The sequence below is a fragment of the Neoarthrinium moseri genome (assembly GCF_022829205.1).
Source record: "Neoarthrinium moseri strain CBS 164.80 chromosome Unknown scaffold74_Wmoseri_CBS_16480, whole genome shotgun sequence".
In the NCBI taxonomy this organism is placed as follows: domain Eukaryota; kingdom Fungi; phylum Ascomycota; class Sordariomycetes; order Amphisphaeriales; family Apiosporaceae; genus Neoarthrinium; species Neoarthrinium moseri.
The window spans coordinates 31,124-47,466 of NW_026055188.1; the positions used below are offsets into that span (position 1 = coordinate 31,124).

The 16,343-nt window shown below is 49.9% G+C and overlaps 6 protein-coding genes across 6 annotated transcripts; 5 read left to right on the forward strand and 1 right to left on the reverse strand.

Annotated features, from left to right (window-relative positions):
• Positions 1-609: 609 nt before the first annotated feature.
• Positions 610-6,195, reverse strand: JN550_011802 (uncharacterized protein; the record flags this gene model as incomplete). The annotated part of the gene is made up of 8 exons (XM_049310207.1): positions 610-837; positions 891-1,199; positions 1,256-2,219; positions 2,280-2,885; positions 2,941-3,291; positions 3,339-5,029; positions 5,087-5,948; positions 6,011-6,195. 8 exons carry the CDS (start codon positions 6,193-6,195, stop codon positions 610-612), a joined length of 5,196 nt encoding a protein of 1,731 aa, XP_049166193.1.
• Positions 6,196-7,811: 1,616 nt separating this feature from the next.
• JN550_011803 (uncharacterized protein) lies at positions 7,812-9,528 on the forward strand (the record flags this gene model as incomplete). Its single annotated transcript, XM_049310208.1, has 2 exons — positions 7,812-9,151; positions 9,204-9,528. The coding sequence occupies 2 exons, from the start codon at positions 7,812-7,814 to the stop codon at positions 9,526-9,528; spliced, it is 1,665 nt and encodes a 554-aa protein (XP_049166194.1).
• An 820-nt stretch (positions 9,529-10,348) lies between these two features.
• JN550_011804 (uncharacterized protein) lies at positions 10,349-11,297 on the forward strand (the record flags this gene model as incomplete). The annotated part of the gene is made up of 2 exons (XM_049310209.1): positions 10,349-10,364; positions 10,417-11,297. The coding sequence occupies 2 exons, from the start codon at positions 10,349-10,351 to the stop codon at positions 11,295-11,297; spliced, it is 897 nt and encodes a 298-aa protein (XP_049166195.1).
• A 938-nt stretch (positions 11,298-12,235) lies between these two features.
• Positions 12,236-13,150, forward strand: JN550_011805 (uncharacterized protein; the record flags this gene model as incomplete). The annotated part of the gene is made up of 1 exon (XM_049310210.1): positions 12,236-13,150. One exon carries the CDS (start codon positions 12,236-12,238, stop codon positions 13,148-13,150), a length of 915 nt encoding a protein of 304 aa, XP_049166196.1.
• Positions 13,151-13,860: 710 nt separating this feature from the next.
• On the forward strand, positions 13,861-14,835 carry JN550_011806 (uncharacterized protein; the record flags this gene model as incomplete). Its single annotated transcript, XM_049310211.1, has 1 exon — positions 13,861-14,835. The coding sequence occupies one exon, from the start codon at positions 13,861-13,863 to the stop codon at positions 14,833-14,835; it is 975 nt and encodes a 324-aa protein (XP_049166197.1).
• Positions 14,836-15,085: 250 nt separating this feature from the next.
• Positions 15,086-16,276, forward strand: JN550_011807 (uncharacterized protein; the record flags this gene model as incomplete). Its single annotated transcript, XM_049310212.1, has 2 exons — positions 15,086-16,008; positions 16,066-16,276. The coding sequence occupies 2 exons, from the start codon at positions 15,086-15,088 to the stop codon at positions 16,274-16,276; spliced, it is 1,134 nt and encodes a 377-aa protein (XP_049166198.1).
• Positions 16,277-16,343: the final 67 nt, after the last annotated feature.

Genomic DNA, 16,343 nt, shown 5'->3' on the forward strand with positions numbered 1-16,343 from the left:
CTACTGCAAAAATCGGCCCTGTTCCCAGGCCGTTGGCAACATCCCTATCCATTGGAGGGCTCAAACGTCTACCCACACCATTTCAACAACCGAGAAGGAATTCTGTGGCAGCTGAGTTTTCAGATTTGTAGCGAAATTTCGCACTTGCGGCTTGAATTCCCGATCTTGGAGGATGGCACCACGTTCAATCACACGAACCATTATGAATATCAGTTTCTTCGGTCCATTGGCCAGGAACCTGGGTTTAGAAAACCACACCCGGGCCCGATCCGAGCGATCTATCTTCACCTTGGGCCAGATCTTAATGTCTTGTGCGACGTGGTGGTGCATCGTCAGCCACGTAATTTGACTTTCACGCAGTGTCCTTTGATTGAGGTTGATTTTTAGAATTTGGCAGCCTTGGTATACTCAAGAAAAAACGCAACGATACGACATTTCACAGAACAGTACCCTCTTACGTTGGAATAAATGGTAAAAGCTGATGAAATCCATTTGAATAATCTGACTGATTCCGGTTTTTTTTTTCCTATACTGTGCCCCCGAAGTGTCATGTTCATAAATTTAAAGACTGAATACACACTAGTACCACTACGCGGCTCCGGGCAGCTCCTAGATGCCGTTATCACTCAAACCGGTTGTACCCACAAATCCCAAGCCCGATCCGGGGGTGACGGAGTAAGTCTCGGGCGTGAATACTAGGCTCTGGTTCTGCCTCATGTACTCGGGGTCTACATAGATTGCCACGTCCATCGATTCCTGGGCAAGCTTCGATACTCTGAATACTACATAGATGTCGGCGGATGCCTCAGGCAAAGTCAACGTCGACTTTTCTCGCATCTACGCGCGTGCATTAGTACAAGACGTAATAAGTTGGGGATTTAGTTTCGTACCCTTTTGTACTGGCCCTTGCTCATGAAAAATGGCGTCTCACAGGGTCCTGTTGTGGTCTTCACTTCGATGAGATATTCCGGCCGCCGCTCTGCCCATCTATCCTCATCGAGATAGCCATGATCGATGAGAGTGCTAGTCAGGACGCCCGACGCGTCTTTGTATACAATGTCGGCTGTTTCGCGGCCGTTCCAAGGGTTCATATCGGCGTATTCCGGGTGCTTGCCTACATACTTTCGGATCGTGCTTTGCCAATTATCTCTCGAGAATCTGGGGAGTCTGGGATTCATCCGACTAAGGAGCTCGAAAACCTGTGTTATTGACTTAGCAACGAGCTTGACTAGAGTGTTAGAATCAAGGGACCCACATATAGCTCGCCGGCAGCACCGACCATCCTGTCCCTTTCTAACGGACTGCTGGCGTAGAAACTGGTTCCCACAGGTGCCTCGTCTGGGGTGTCAAGGTCGGATATCGCCCGGCGAAGACGCGTGATGTCAAAACTGTCCTTGCGGGGGAGCGAAGATCCTCGCGCTATGTGAATAACTTTGGAAAGCAACGTGACGTAGTCGGCTCCTACGGAGAATGTATCGAGGGCGCTCGAAGCAAGGTTCCTTCGTGAGATGAAGTATGACGACGTATCGTTTGATGAGTGTTGTCGTGGCATTCGAACGGGACTGACTGAGTCGCGAGCCCTCCAAATCCCTGAGCTTGGCGTGGGGAACAAGGACGTAGCTGGCGTTTCCACTTCCTCAACATATGTCTCACCTTCCGAATCAAATAGGGATGCATCCGCATCACCATGTAGAGCAGGTACCCGTCCCCCGTGATCTGAAGCTCGGGATCCCGTCTGGCGACCAGGGGTGCGAGGCACAGTAGCCCTGTCGATTTGTGCATCGCCTTCAGATGCAGATTGGTATTCGTCCAGGAAACTGAGCTCCGTGACACCCTCCTCGTCCAACGTCTCACCAATTAACCCATGAGGAAGGGTGAGGATGCTTTTGAGTAAGTTGATGCATCTCTCACTATCTCGTGTAGGCACGTTTGAGTACTGCTCGCTCATCATCCACTTGTGGAGAAGCTTTGGGAGATTTTGGACATAGCATTTTTGCTGAAGCCCGCTATCGCGCGGGACATACACCTGAATCGAATCTTCTTCTTCCGCGACATGGAGGTCGCTTCGTTGGCTTTCTACCTCGATTAACCGATCTCCCTGCTGAAGCTGGAGTCGAGATGAAATGCAATCGGTCTCCCAGACTTGTGCTTTCTGAAGCAACGCATACAGTGCTTCTGGTTCCGATTTTGCCCTGGGGCTTTTGCAATGTCTTGCGATGCTATCCGCACAAAGTATTAGTCTGTATTCAGGAGGAGGTTGGCTGAGTCTGAGACCTTACCGACACAAACCGTGGGCCTTTGGTGCCAAATCACGATCCGAGGAGGAGATAGGAAGCTGAGAGGCAGTCATCATTCTTGAAACCTCATTGACGCTTATTTTCAAGGAGCGGACATTAAGCCCAGCCCATTCAAAGGTTTCCTGAAGCTCGAGCGTTTCCTCAAAGTCGAAATTGAGAAAGTTGGCTTTTCCTGAGAAGTATCGGACGAATATTTTCTGATCTTTGAGAGCAAACGGGGTAGATACTGTGCAAAGATCCACCTGTCCATCGGGGTGTTCAACGGGAAACAAGCGAGCTTCTAGTATAGGGGTGGGGTCTGGCTTGTTCCCAGTTTGCGATAGGAGCGAATTGAAGATCTTCCAGGTATCTTTGACATGTCCAATTGACGAACCACCAGACTCCCCCATAAGTATCAGCTTCTCGTACACCATTTGTGCCGTTAAGGTTTTGACTCCAAGGACGCTTGTGAAGAACTTTTCTAGGTCAGGATAATTTTCGTTCAGTGAAGTTTTCCCATCTATGTTCGTGGCAGTCGACCAAAGACAGTCGTCCGTGGTGTGCCAAGATTTTGAGGCAAAAATTAAAGACTTTTCCTTGAAGTTATTCCTAAAACCTGTCAGTCACTCGAATCGGAGTGTCAAGATGTCGAGTTCAAGCTTACATTAATCGCTCCCGCTCCGTCACTGATAGCTTTGGAGCTAACTTCGACAGGTGCGTGTAGATCTCCGTCGGAGCTTCAGCACTGTTTTTTGAGCTCAGAATGACGAGCTCACGAACCAAATCTTGCCATGTACAGTCCTTGATTGACAAGATGTCGCGGAGGAATTGCTCCAACAGCCTTCCACCAATCTCGTTACTCTTGAGAGTATGGTCAAACCGGTATTTCACCGGATAGCACGATGTCATTGTAGAAGGCGCATCCCATCTACATTTAATAGGATATGCCCAACACCATTGACAGGAGTCTCGACCGGGTAGCAATAATACCTGATCACGATCCTCGAAACCTATTCTAAGCGATGTCAGAGTAGTTCAACCAAGCAGGACTCTCTAACTCACCGAATTTCTTCCTGATTTCGTCGACGGGTCTCTGCATCGGATGACTCCCTCGTCTTCAAAAGAATTCTCTCATAAAGAGAATATACTTTTATAGATATCTCCACGTTGGGGCTGCGGTGTTGGTCGCGTATGATCTCCAGGAGCGTTATGTAGAACTTCGTGTTTTCGTGCATGCCAACACCAAAGGCATCATGGAGGAAGCCCCATTTGGATAGGTCGGTGGGTTCCATGGTGCTACTCAAGTCTAAGAAAGGGAACCTGGCGTTGCATTTCCCCTCCAAGTACTCCGAAGCTCGAGTTTCCAATTCTTTCGTGGGGAGAAACCAGTGCTTCAGGGAAAGGCTTCGATCACCAGACTCAATTACGATGTCGGCAATCTCATCCCTGATTTTCTGACTTCCTTGTACCGTTTCACTGATGTCTGACCAGTAATGCTGCAATATACCCACGAGGTCGCAACTTCTGTGATTTACCAAATGCCGAAAGAAGTCCGTGAAGGCACCATTGGCTATCAACTTGGGCCGACTTTGAAGCCCAAGAGATGATTCGAGCCAGTGTTTCCACGCTATTTTGGGCGTTTTCCCATCTAAACATTCTGGAGGCTTGTCCAGGTAAACCGACGATAGAAAGGCCACGGGAAACTTGGGTATATCTTCCAAAAGATGCTTCACACCATATTTATGATTGCTCGACAGATAGACATCTTGAGACTGTGGTGAAAGTAGTTGTTGCGTTTCTGTCAAGACTCGGATCCAGCGATACTCGTCTCGGTGGCTTGAGTCGTGGGTTTGGTATAGGAATGTAAGATGTGACCGAGAAATCTCATCCACCTTCCCTGTTGATCCAAAAGCGCGTTCCTTATTGAAGACGCTTGGATATTTGCTAAGAATCATTTCCCGTACCCTACTTGTTTTAAGCGTCTGCGCGTCAAGCTGCTCAAAAAGCTTCACTCGTTCAACGTTTTCAATGGCCGCCTCAGCAATGATGTTTAGTTCCAGATCTCGTGGAATACGAACACCATTGGCTCTGGGGAAAACAATAGGGCGGCTGCTAGGGCGAGACGAGATCCATCTCCCATCTTCCAAGGGTATCACCTTTAATAGACGCACTTTTGTGATTTCTGAAGTCCACTCCCTTTCGAAAGGGTAGCTTATCAATTTTGCAGCATTGGAGTGCCATCTTTGCGACGATAGGGGCGACTTGAGTCGTGACGTCTTTTGAGAAAGGTCTGCTTCGACGCGATCGAGAAATTCCTGCATATATGGGACCTTAAGGCCCCAGTGTCGTAAATATATCAAGGGATTACACGTATACTTTTCAGAAAGATAGATTTCGGGGGCAATGTCGGCGAACAACGGGGCGCCGTTTTCATCCCGCCCGAAGTCCGTGAGGTACCTAACTTGAGCTGTAGTCTTCAAGGAACCCCCATTTCTCGGGTACATCAAGTTTACTGAAGCAATACTTTTCTTCATACTAGCAATGAGCTCTTTCCAGTATTCATCCCAGGGATAGTCGTCCTCCTGAGGCAGATATTTCATCCATTGAAACTGGAGGGCCTCATCCTGGCAAAGTTGCTCCATAGCTTTGGAAAAGGCGGTAGCAATATGAGGAACAAGGGCCTTGTTTCTTGGCGATGTCGTCACAATATCCTGGCGGGTTGCTTGTGTAACGAAATCGGTATGGATGAGGAACTTGAATAAGTCAGTACGCCAAGCACGGATATCATGAAGAATACAAAATCAACATACCTTGAAGCCCATATCTCTGATCGGAAGAAACGCGTATATCTGCTGGGTTTTGATGAAGGGCGCAGGCGGCGATTCATTGTTCAGGGGGAAAGCGAGAATTACTTCGGCAGTATACAACGCTGAAGCAGTGTGTTCGGACCCCATGGTATTTCTGTTCTCGCTTTTTGGAAGTCCCTGAGCTGTGTGTCTCGTAACGTGATATTGAGCCTTTTCCAACAGGTTACCATTCACAACCTTGTGTAAAGTAACACGGCCACCAAGTTGAGAGTTTGCTGCTTCGAAGGTGGTTTTGCTCTGTTCGCCTTTATCTCCAATTGAAAATTTGATATGTATGCGTCGGATCTTCCTGAGAAACAAGAGATGCGTGCCTTGAATCTCGCGAAATTGTTGCACTATCTGCTCGAGCCGACCGTCCATATCGGATGCTGATCCCGAATCGTGAAGATGCAGTGTGACTCTGGTAATGTTTCGAGATAATTGTGCGTCGGGATGTTCCCATACTGGGGATATCATACCCATGCCAGAGTCTCCATGGCGGTGGGTAAATGAGAATGAAAAAGTTCCTGACTGGATGTGGACTTTATAGGCAGCCATGAAAACAGACTTAAACCCAATACCTTTCTCGCCAATGTACCCCTGAGCACCACTTTTTGAGCTTTTGCCAACATCGCATATAGCGATAAGATTCTCTTTGGTGAAGCCATCTTCATTACATTCCATGACAATCTTGTCCGAGACGATCTCAAAGGATACGTAAGGCTCAATGCCGCTGGACTTCGCTCTTGTGTAGTCATTGTCGTCCGCATTCTGTAATAATTCGAAAACGAAACGTGCACTGCTACTGTATAGATTTTTCGCGAGGCTACCAGGAAAGTTAATGGGGCTCTAGGTCTCTTGTGCTGTTGACTGGGAGGGGGCACCCACGTAATCACCGATGAGCCGATCATGCCATCCTTTTTTAGCATAGCCCCGACAACTGCCCTCCTCTGAACCGCTGTCATAGAGCTGAGAATATCCTCGCTGATATATCCATGATCATCGGATATTCTTGCAACTATCTCTTGGGCCTCCGCCAGGGAATTGGGCCGGTTGGACAGTAGTGGCGGCATGATGATGCTCAATTGAAGGTCTAGCCTCCCGGACGACCAAATTCCAGGAACGAACAGAGTGTATATATACAACAAGCCTTTGGCGCCTTGTTTGGAGGGAGTGACCGAGGAGATGTCTCTTTAACAAGCCCAGAGTCAGGTCATAGCCAAGGCTTGTTAGGAAAGGGTGGATGATTCTAGGTTCAAAGAGCCCCAACAATAGAAGCTGTGCGAATTACCGGACTAGATACATATCTTACTTCATACTCTCCATTCACCACACCAACAGGCATGTGGCACAGCAGGATTTTGTAACTGATCTGCAGGGGTCGAAGGTTTCTCTATAGCCTGCATATGGCCGTTCAGGCGCTTCAAGTTCGCCAAACAAAACGCAGAGATAAGCGCCACGATCCTTCCACTGGCCGCGGCAGGTCCCGACAGTACGGCCACGGTGCTTGGGTCCCCACTCTCCTCTCTCCTTTTTAGCAACATACCATTGCAGGGCCAATCAGGCTTTCGGGATGCATCGCTTAGCGATGTGGACTGGTTTCGTGAAGCGCTTCTGTGTCGAGTCCTGATTAGCGCATTGTAACAGCCTTGCCCAACACGAAGGATTGTCTAGATGCATCGTAGATTCAAGCGACAGGCTGATACACCTTGCAATACACCTTGCATTTCCAGATGCACACCGTCCTCCCCGGGTGCTCGCCCTCCTGTGCTGTCGCATTGATGTTATTGTGTTGGCCCGATCAGATCATTGCTGTGCACTGTGTGTGCGACTTTGCTCTTGCAGCTTCCATGCCTGTGCCTCCATCCTCTTACAGTCAGCATTGCATCACCGCAGACCATCGACTTTGAGGCCTAGTAAATCCATGGCTCCCATTGCTTAGCTTGACTTACTTCTCAATCAGTTAGGATACACGCTCATACTACAAAAGCCATAAGCACATGTGATTAATCGCTTGCCGGATTGCTACCACAGACTAGCGTGGAGTAAGGACGAATGGCTAGCCCATCCATACTGGCACCTAGGTATAGTCTTTATGTACTTAAATTTGCGTGAAGGTCATGGAGGATGCAAATGACGATGGGAGGGCGAGGTCGAATGCGCATGTGGGCCCAACAGGTGTTAGGAAAACGTCTGGTAGAATGCGGCGAACCTTACCGCTCATCTGAATGCATCCAAAAAATGGGAAACCGCATATGGACGAGTTGGCCAATTGTTGTTTCGCTAACCTACCCTACCTAGTAGTTGACAGGTGGGTACGAAGTACATACATACCTAGATATCCTTGCAGCCCCAGGTCACACAATGGTTATGCTATGGTAGCAGCCTTATGAACTGCCATTACATTACACGACTGAACTGACACATTTATGGTAATTCGCGACAGCCCAAAATTGTAGATTTCTGAGTTTGTAGCCGCATGTGGTTCTGAGACCGACTACGTCATGTCACCACTTTACGTCATTATTACTTTGGCCTGCAGGGGAGGGCATTCAATTACAAAATACCCAAGCTCCCTCAAGCTCCGCAGTGTAACCAATCACTCACTCGATACCTTCCTCGCCACCACTCTCATCTCCTGTGTGTGAGCTCAATCGGTATTAGCCATTGATTGCGAAGCCTGTACCCGATGACAGGTTCAGGAGCTGAACAAGACCGCTTTGGCGGCTGGTTCGGCGGCAACAAAGCCGACCAAGTCAAGGACGCCGCACAGCAGCACTTACCCAAGACATCCGGGGCCGAACAGGACCGATTTGGTGGATGGTTCAGTGGCGACAAGGCGGACCAAGCTGCGGACGCCGCGCGACAGCATCTACCTAAGGCTTCCGGAGCCGAGCAAGACAGATATGGAAATTGGTTTGGAAAAGGCCAAGCAGATCAGTTGAAGGATGTTGTGAATGATCACTTACCCAAAACATCTGGGGCCGAGCAAGATCGATATGGCGGATGGTTTGGAAGCGGCCAGGCTGACCAGGCCAAGGATGCCTTCAAGAGGCATATTCCTCACGTGTCGGGTGCTGAGCAAGATCGATATAGCAGCCATTTTGGTGGAGACAAACTCGATGAGGTTCAAAGACGCCTCCCAAAGACTTCCGGCGCTGAACAAGATCGTTATGGCAGCCACTTTGGCCGCGACAAACTTCCTTCACGAGCTGACGTCCAGAAGCATTTGCCCGAAGGGTCCGGTGCTGAGCAGGACAGGTACGGTGGTTGGTTCGGCGGAAATAAGGCTCCCTCTGCCGAGCAGATACGCGACCGACTACCCCGGACCTCTGGTGCTGAGCAGGACCGCTATGGATCGCACTTTAACATTGGCAATGAGCGGTATCTCGGAACGACAACTCTGGGCCTTCTTCAACACGCCGTCTTGCCGTCTTTTGGATTGCATGCTGGACTTGGTGCTATCGCCTACGGCATTGGTCGTTATACCGATAGGGCGGAAGCAAAAGACTACCTCTGGCCTAGCGGTCAAGTTGTCAATGCTTGGTGGAGTGCCATCGGAGTTCCTGTCGTCTACGGTGGACTGTCAGTCTCGGCCGCTTGGGCTGATCTCACTTACGACCAAAAACTCCTTCTCACAGGCGTCAGCGCCTGGGGATTGCGTCTCTTCTACCGCATAGTGTCTCGTAGCGTGAGACGTGGTCAAGATGATGCACGATACATGGCTGCAAAGAAACAGGACCCGGGCTTTTGGAACAAGGCGCCTTTCACGTTATACCTACCCGAGGCTGTTGCACAGACATTGATTACACTGCCTTTTGTCCTGCCTTTCCGTGCTCCCGTCTCGAGTGCTGAGTCGTCCTTGTCAATTGGTCCTTCGGCGATCTCCCACGGGCTGGGAATTTTTTTATTCGCGGCTGGTTTCGCGACTGAAGTTCTTGCGGACTCGCAGCTGGAGTCTCATACTCGGAAGACTGGCAATGCTACTCTCAACCGAGAGGGTGTTTGGAGCATCGTTCGCCACCCCAAGTAAGCAGCAACGACTTGGTGTACCCTTTATTTCTTGCTAACCAGTGGACAGTTACCTCGGCGACGCATTGTGTCACTTTGCTTTCTCTGTTCTTGCCTCCGGGGCTGGACTGTTGCATCCGCTTGCCGCGCTGGGTCCTGTGATAAACTATGTCTTCCTCCGAGCCGTTGGTGGCGACAAGGAAAACGAGGCCTCTCAAGAGGTACGCTACGCCAAAGAAAACCCACAGAAGTTCCAGGAGCTGCAAGAGTACAAGCAGACCAAGAACAGCTTCTGGCCGAGCGTCAAAGAAGTGAGGAACAAATGGCTTTGGACGGTTGTTGCTGTTGGTGCCGGCGCTGTTGCGCTTGAGCAATCGCTTGTCCCGCTGTTGTAAGCTGAAAAGTGGAATCCCGCAAAATGAGAGATACTGTTTGAGGCGATCGTCAGCCAATGTATTAATAAATTCCAAATTGGCCAATCAGCGGTGTTGTCTGGTTAAGTCGCTAGGCCCGCTTGAGGAAGCAATTCTTTCCATGCAGCACCTTCCGCATGGCTGCCTTCGTAGTCTTGATCTTTGTGCCAATCTCTTGTCCGATCTTGAACATGCAATGATTTAACCACGATCTTATTCTTGGGAGACAAATATGTTTGGAATGGGACAACAATCTCGGCTGGACCACCTCGCACTTCTTGGCGTCCCGATGCCCGATGTCCGACGACCCACCAACAGGGCTGTCGTTTGTCCTCGAATCTCAACCGTACCGTACAAGCGTAGTCTGAACACCTAATTTTTGCGGCTTCACAATGCACTGTTAGACAACCCGCCAATCCCATCAATAATCATAGTATAACCGAGCCCCAAAAGATTACCGCAAAATCACAGCTCAAGTAGAGAGTGGAGCATACTGATGTCATTTGATACTAGCAATGGCCTATTCTGCTTGGCTTGGTTGGGCTACCGCGTGGACTTGAGTGCTAACACCTTGACCAGGATACAAAGGCTGCATATTTCCCACGCTTGTTGCGATCTGTTTACCCTGTTGAGTTGCGTGAGAGGCGGTGACTGTGTTTCAGTATAAAGAACCGGCGGAAACCCAATAGTTGCCCAAGGGAAGCAGCACAGACCGTTTACTGGAAGTCACCATTGATTTCGTCGCCCTGTTTGCTTGGGTCCACTTGATCTCTATCTTGATAGTTGGACTCATAGGAGCAAAATGGGCATTCAGACGCGTATGTTGCTCGTGGACAAGATTGGCGTGAACTATTCTGACTTAACATACAGGTGCCACTTCTTCGGGTTATATTGATCCCAGCTTCCCCAATCCCGGCGGTAGATGGGATACCTACGTCATCATATACGGCTACACACCAGCATTTTCGCTTGCAATCTTCGCTGCCGCCTGGTTCGCTCTCTTCCTCGTCGTCCACCTTAGCCAAGCGATACGCCACCGCAGCTGGTACTTTATCACTTTCCCCGTGGGTTTGCTATTCGAAGTCATCGGTTACATTGCGCGTTCGCTCTCGGCAAAGAAGGATCCGTACAACTTGATCTACTTCATCATTCAGTATTTCTTCATCGTCACGGCACCAGTATTTCTTGCCGCAGGTGTCTACACAATATTGTCCGCGGTTATTGCCAGAGTCGAGTCGGGACGCCGGTACGCCTTCCTCTCACCAAAGGCCATAATATGGTTTTTCGTCGTTTCCGACGTCATCTCCACGATCCTGCAGATCACCGGCGCTGCCCTCATTGGCGTGAAGCAGTCCAAACGCGAAGATCCGACCACAGCGAATAACATCTTGCTGGGCGGCCTGGCATATCAAGTCTTCTCGTTGGGTATCTTCCTCATATTGACCATCACATTCCTCCTTCGTGGACACCGAGCCATCGCCAAGGCAGGCTTCATGTGCTTCTACTCGGTCCTGCTGGCAGCAACAGTCTTAGTGTACCTGCGTACATGTTTCCGCCTTGCAGAGACAGCCGAAGGACTTGGTGGATCTCTATATTCGAGCGAGATACTGTTTGCGTGTCTTGAGTTCGCTCCAGTTGCACTTACCGTCCTTCTCTTCGCTGTGTGGCATCCAGGGAGATGCGTTGGAAGAAAAATGGTTCCTCGAGATAGCCTGCCGAGGAAGTCAAAGACACCAGCTTCGTTCCCGTGACAGCATTGCTGCGGAATTCCAATAAATATATCTACAGTATAGTATAAAGTTCTGCTGACATCGATTTTCTGTTCTTCGTTCACATTGAACTTAAGTAATGACTCAACGTGGCTCGGTGGAGAAAATGTTTTTGGCATTGCTATTCACGCAACATGATTTCTGCACAGTCGAACAACGGTCCACGGCCTTACAGGCGAGGAATCAGCTTGGGAAAATCGGTGAGAAAGCGAGTTAAGAACAGGACGGTAAGTAGTTCTCAAAAGCGCCCAAATCAAGATTGTTATATATCCTGGCGCCTATGCCTCACCAACGTATACCGGATCCACGAACTAAGTACTCCATAATGGAGATTTGAGCACTGTAGAGAAGTGTATGTCAACAACCTGCTACCATCTATATGGAAATAGGGATAGTTACTCTAGCTAATCGAAAGGGTCGCTCGCCGTCCTCGAGGATGAAGATAGATACTCTCTGGTCAAGTAAAGGTATCGGTCATGATAAAGTGGGGACATGCATGCCTTACCGAGGACTACCACCTTCGGTTCACTAATCGAAAAACGGAGTCTACCAACGTCGATGCAACACACCGGCCGTGCTGTCTCGGTGTTTGCTGTGCTGACATACTACGCTTTAGCAACAGTCTTTGAATGCTGTATTACACCAACGTTTCTCTTGGCAAACGCCGATATGTATCAAAGCATGCATGCCTATGGCCGATGAATCCGGCCTTTGACATTGGTATCGCTGAGCTTTTACTGAAATGTAGCCGAGTAATGGGTCCGTAGGCGCGATTGAATAGCGCCACCACACAATTCCTGTCATATGCCTGACAGTATTTAATGACACCAGACTCCAGGCTTTCATGAGAACAAAAGTTTTGGACAATCATCATTTGACCATCTAATACAAACAAGCACTCTCAACGCTTCGCTGCTGATATGGCGGTCTTCAAAAACGTTGTTCTAATCGGAGCAACTGGCGCTATTGGCAGTGTTATTCTTGAAGCTCTGCTGAAAGAGTCAGTTTTCGAAGTCACGATTCTCCAACGCGCTTCGTCTCAGTCAAAGTTGTCTCCAGCCTTGAAGAGTATCAAAATCGACGATGGGTATCCAACAGAGGCGCTCATATCTACCTTTCAGGAACAAGATGTGATACTCAATTGCATGACATCGATGTCAGTCGCGGACCAGTTTCGCATGATCGATGCAGCGATTGCTGCAGGGGTGAAGCGGTATGTCCCCAGCGAATACGGGTTGAACAACCTGCGATCCGACGCGCAGGCTGTCAATGCGGTTTTCCGCGACAAGGACAAGGTCCAAGAATACCTTCGCTTGAAGGTCTCAGAAGAGGCAATTGAGTGGATGAGCATTTCATGCGGAATGTGGATCAAATGGAGCATGATCAACAATTTCTTAGGCATGCATGTGTCCGATAAAAAGTTCGTCTTCTGGGACGATGGACAGGGGCTATTTTCGTGTACCACGGAAGAAAACACAGCAGCAGGTGTCGTCCAGGCTCTGAAGACACCGGGACTCACCAAGAACACGAATGTTTTCCTCAGCGACTTCGCAATCTCACAGAAGCAACTTTTGAGCACCATTGAAAGAATACAGGGAGCGAAGTATGCGACTGAGACCGTCGACAGCCACGCCCTGATTCAAGAAAAGAAAGAGGCCGTTAGGGCGGGAGATGGACTCGCGACATTCGCTCTTATCGAGACAGGCTTCGTCACTGGCCGGTTCGATGGTCACTTGGAAAAGGAGGGAAAGATCATGAACGAGAAGCTGGGACAGCCACCAAAAACAGTTGACGAGGCTGTTGAAAACGCTTTGAAGGCGCTTAACGCCGTGTAGATCGACTTAGCTGCTTAGTGCGTCATTGTGAACTAGACTTATACTTATGGCCTTGCAATACTTCCATGACAGACGTACACGTGCCTTTTGGCCGATAGGCTGTAGTGCTATACATATGTTGGGAATTTTCCCGCCGGCGGGATGAAATCAATCCGCTACCGCGTCCGCGGCGCCCGTCAGCCTTTAGCGCCGATCCTCCAAATAAGCTCGACTCGGGTGCGCTAAGCCTTATCAAGCTTCGAACCACATAGTCGGGCTATCTCAACTCCGCTCAAAGCCACTTGAAGGGGGTCACTAACCTTCCACATTATCGGCTTTTTGCGCTGAAACCTATGGCCACCTCTTTGACGTGGGAATTCTCAATGAATAAGCTGGCGGACCCGGCCATAGCGCTGACCGAGCCCGGGTCGCGCCCACGCCGGCCGCGGTCCCGTTCCCCCAGCAAGCCCGATAAGTCCGGTCTTTTGTTCCTAATGCCAAGAGAGGCTTCATGACAGATCCACTTCAACACACAAGTAGTATATAGGTTTCTGTTAGTATATATATACAGTCGACATTACCGATATCTAAAGCAAGACATAATTCATCACAGAGGAACCCTACCTGTATCTACAAGACCTCTTCTCTCACTCAAACCATTATATAAACAAATTTTGGCCACACTGCTCAAACTTCCACTTCAGCCTATCGAACCCTTCACCCTCAGAGCCATGCACTTCTCACGATCTGTGATAGTCACTGGTGGAACGACGGGCATTGGTTATCAGGCCGCATTGACTATTGCCCGAGCTCATCCGGACTATCTTGTAATCATTTCAAGTCGCTCTGACAAAGAAGACGCCGCGACCACGATCAACAGAACCTTGGGCCAGAGCAACACTGTTTACAAACGCCTTGACCTGTCAAATTCGAATGACGTACGACAATACGCCAAGGATTGGGCATCTGGCGGCAACCCGCCGATCCAAGCACTCGTCCTCAACGCTGGTCTTCAGTTCCCCAACGAACTCAAGAAGACCGACGAAGGCCTCGAGGCCACTTTCGCAATAAACCATGTAGGCCATGCTTTGCTATTCCATCTGCTGGCGCCGCAACTGGCCGACCAAGGGCGCGTCGTGGTCACCTCCAGCGGCACACATGACCCTGCGCAGAAGTCGGGCCTGCCCGATGCTGTGTATACCTCAGCTGAGGAGCTTGCACGCCCATCGGCTGCAACGGCTGGGAACTCAGGCCTACAGCGTTACTCCAGCAGCAAGCTTGCGAATGTCCTCTGGGCGTATGCCCTGCACCGGCATTTGCAGGAGATTGTGCCGCAGAAGAGCCTGACCGTAAACGCATTCGATCCCGGTTTGGTGCCGGGAACCATGCTTGGGCGTGAACACCCAAAGTTCCTCCTATGGATTTTCAACAATTTGGCCGTGAGAGCGATTCCGCTCCTGAGATTTCTCCTCTCAACGCCAAATGTCCATCTTGCGAAAGATTCAGGCAGACGACTGGCAAGGCTTGCCGTTGGCGCAGATGTCAGTGGTGTCAGTGGAAGATATTTCGAGGGCGAAAAGGAGATCAAATCAAGTAAGGATAGCTACGATGAAGGCAAGCAGGAAGACCTATGGAACTGGACCGTCAAGTACCTTGCCAACGGAAATGCCACAGAGCTGGTTCGGTTTCAGCGTATCATTGCATAGTGTTGGGACCTTGTATATATATATAGCGGCTCCTTATTGCTGATAATTGCAACTCTATAGACTACGCGCACACATGTTAGGCTCCCACCAGTGCTGAGATAGTGCTGATTATGGTTCGTACCTAGTTGATCGAGCATACCCCGCACTGTCAGATTCCGAGATTCTCAATTGCCCACCACAGCAATCATGTTTGTCAGCCTAGACTTGCACAACAACAATAGAGCGCCTCGTAGGCCTGGAAAACAACACCATGTCTGAACAGCTATATGTACCGAATAAGATTTCTCCGTCACAGCGAGTTCCAAACAAGGAAGCACTTTTGACGGAAGCCCTAGAAAACATCGTGACTGGCTATCCTCCCCGGGAGAGCTACGATATAGAGCTCAAAGGGTTTTGGAACGGACCAACGGGCATTGCCTACTTATTTCTTTGCGTCTCAGTAGCGTACCCTCGCCTAGAAATCGCCTCCAAGTCTGCATTACATTGGGCAGAGGCATACTCGACGGCCGATGGACGCACGGAAGCCACCATCCAGCAAGCGAGCCAAAGGTGTGGCATTTCTGCGCAGCTGATAAGCTACCAAGCTGTCCGCGCCGCTGTGACGAAGGACATGCAGGTTGTGGACGAGTTTGTCCAGAGTGTGTCTGTGATTCCGAGCCGCAAGCATGAAGATGAATGGCTCTGGGGCATGGCTGGTGCCTTGTACCTCATCCGGGTCGTCAGGCATTGGGTGCCCGCAAGTGCGAAGGCGCTCGAGGAACCAACAAGCCTAATAATGGAGGCAGTCATCGCCAACGGACCTGACTGGGAGTGTAACAATCATCAATGGCTTGGTGCGGCACACGGCGACATTGGTATTGTCACGGAGCTTGTGCTTACATCGCCCAGCGTGGCGCCTCGCCTGGAGAAGAAGCTGGAGCAGCTGCTGGACCTGCAGACGAGCGACGGCAACTGGGCTGTCATACCCGAGCCTAAGCCTCATCATAAACCATACGTCCAGTTCTGCCACGGCGCTCCAGGATTTGTATTGAGTCTGAGGTCGCTGCGCCCCCATTTTCCAGGCTTACAGGACAAGATAGACAGAGCAATCAATCTCGGCAGTGAGTTGGTATGGAAAGAAGGAGTACTGAGGAAGGAACCAAGTCTATGCCACGGCATTTTTGGAAACGCTCTGTAAGCATCTCCCAACAGAGAGACCACAACATTGAACTGGTATTAATCAAAAGATAGGGCGTTGATGCCAGATCAGAGAGACCACTTGCTAGCCCAGGCAACGCCAGACAGTGTTGCTAAGGCACGGGCAGCCGATCCAACCATGTTTGAGGAGTCAAACTATGGCTTTCACTATGCTCTATTTACAGGCTACTGGCCAAGTGCTGCGTGGGCTTGGTTTAGCTCTACCAGACAAGAGTCCTCTTTGATTGGCTACAATGACGTGTAAATCGTCTCGGTCCCGGGAGGAACCAAGAGATAATCACCTGGTCTGGTTGGGATAATTCTATGTAGTA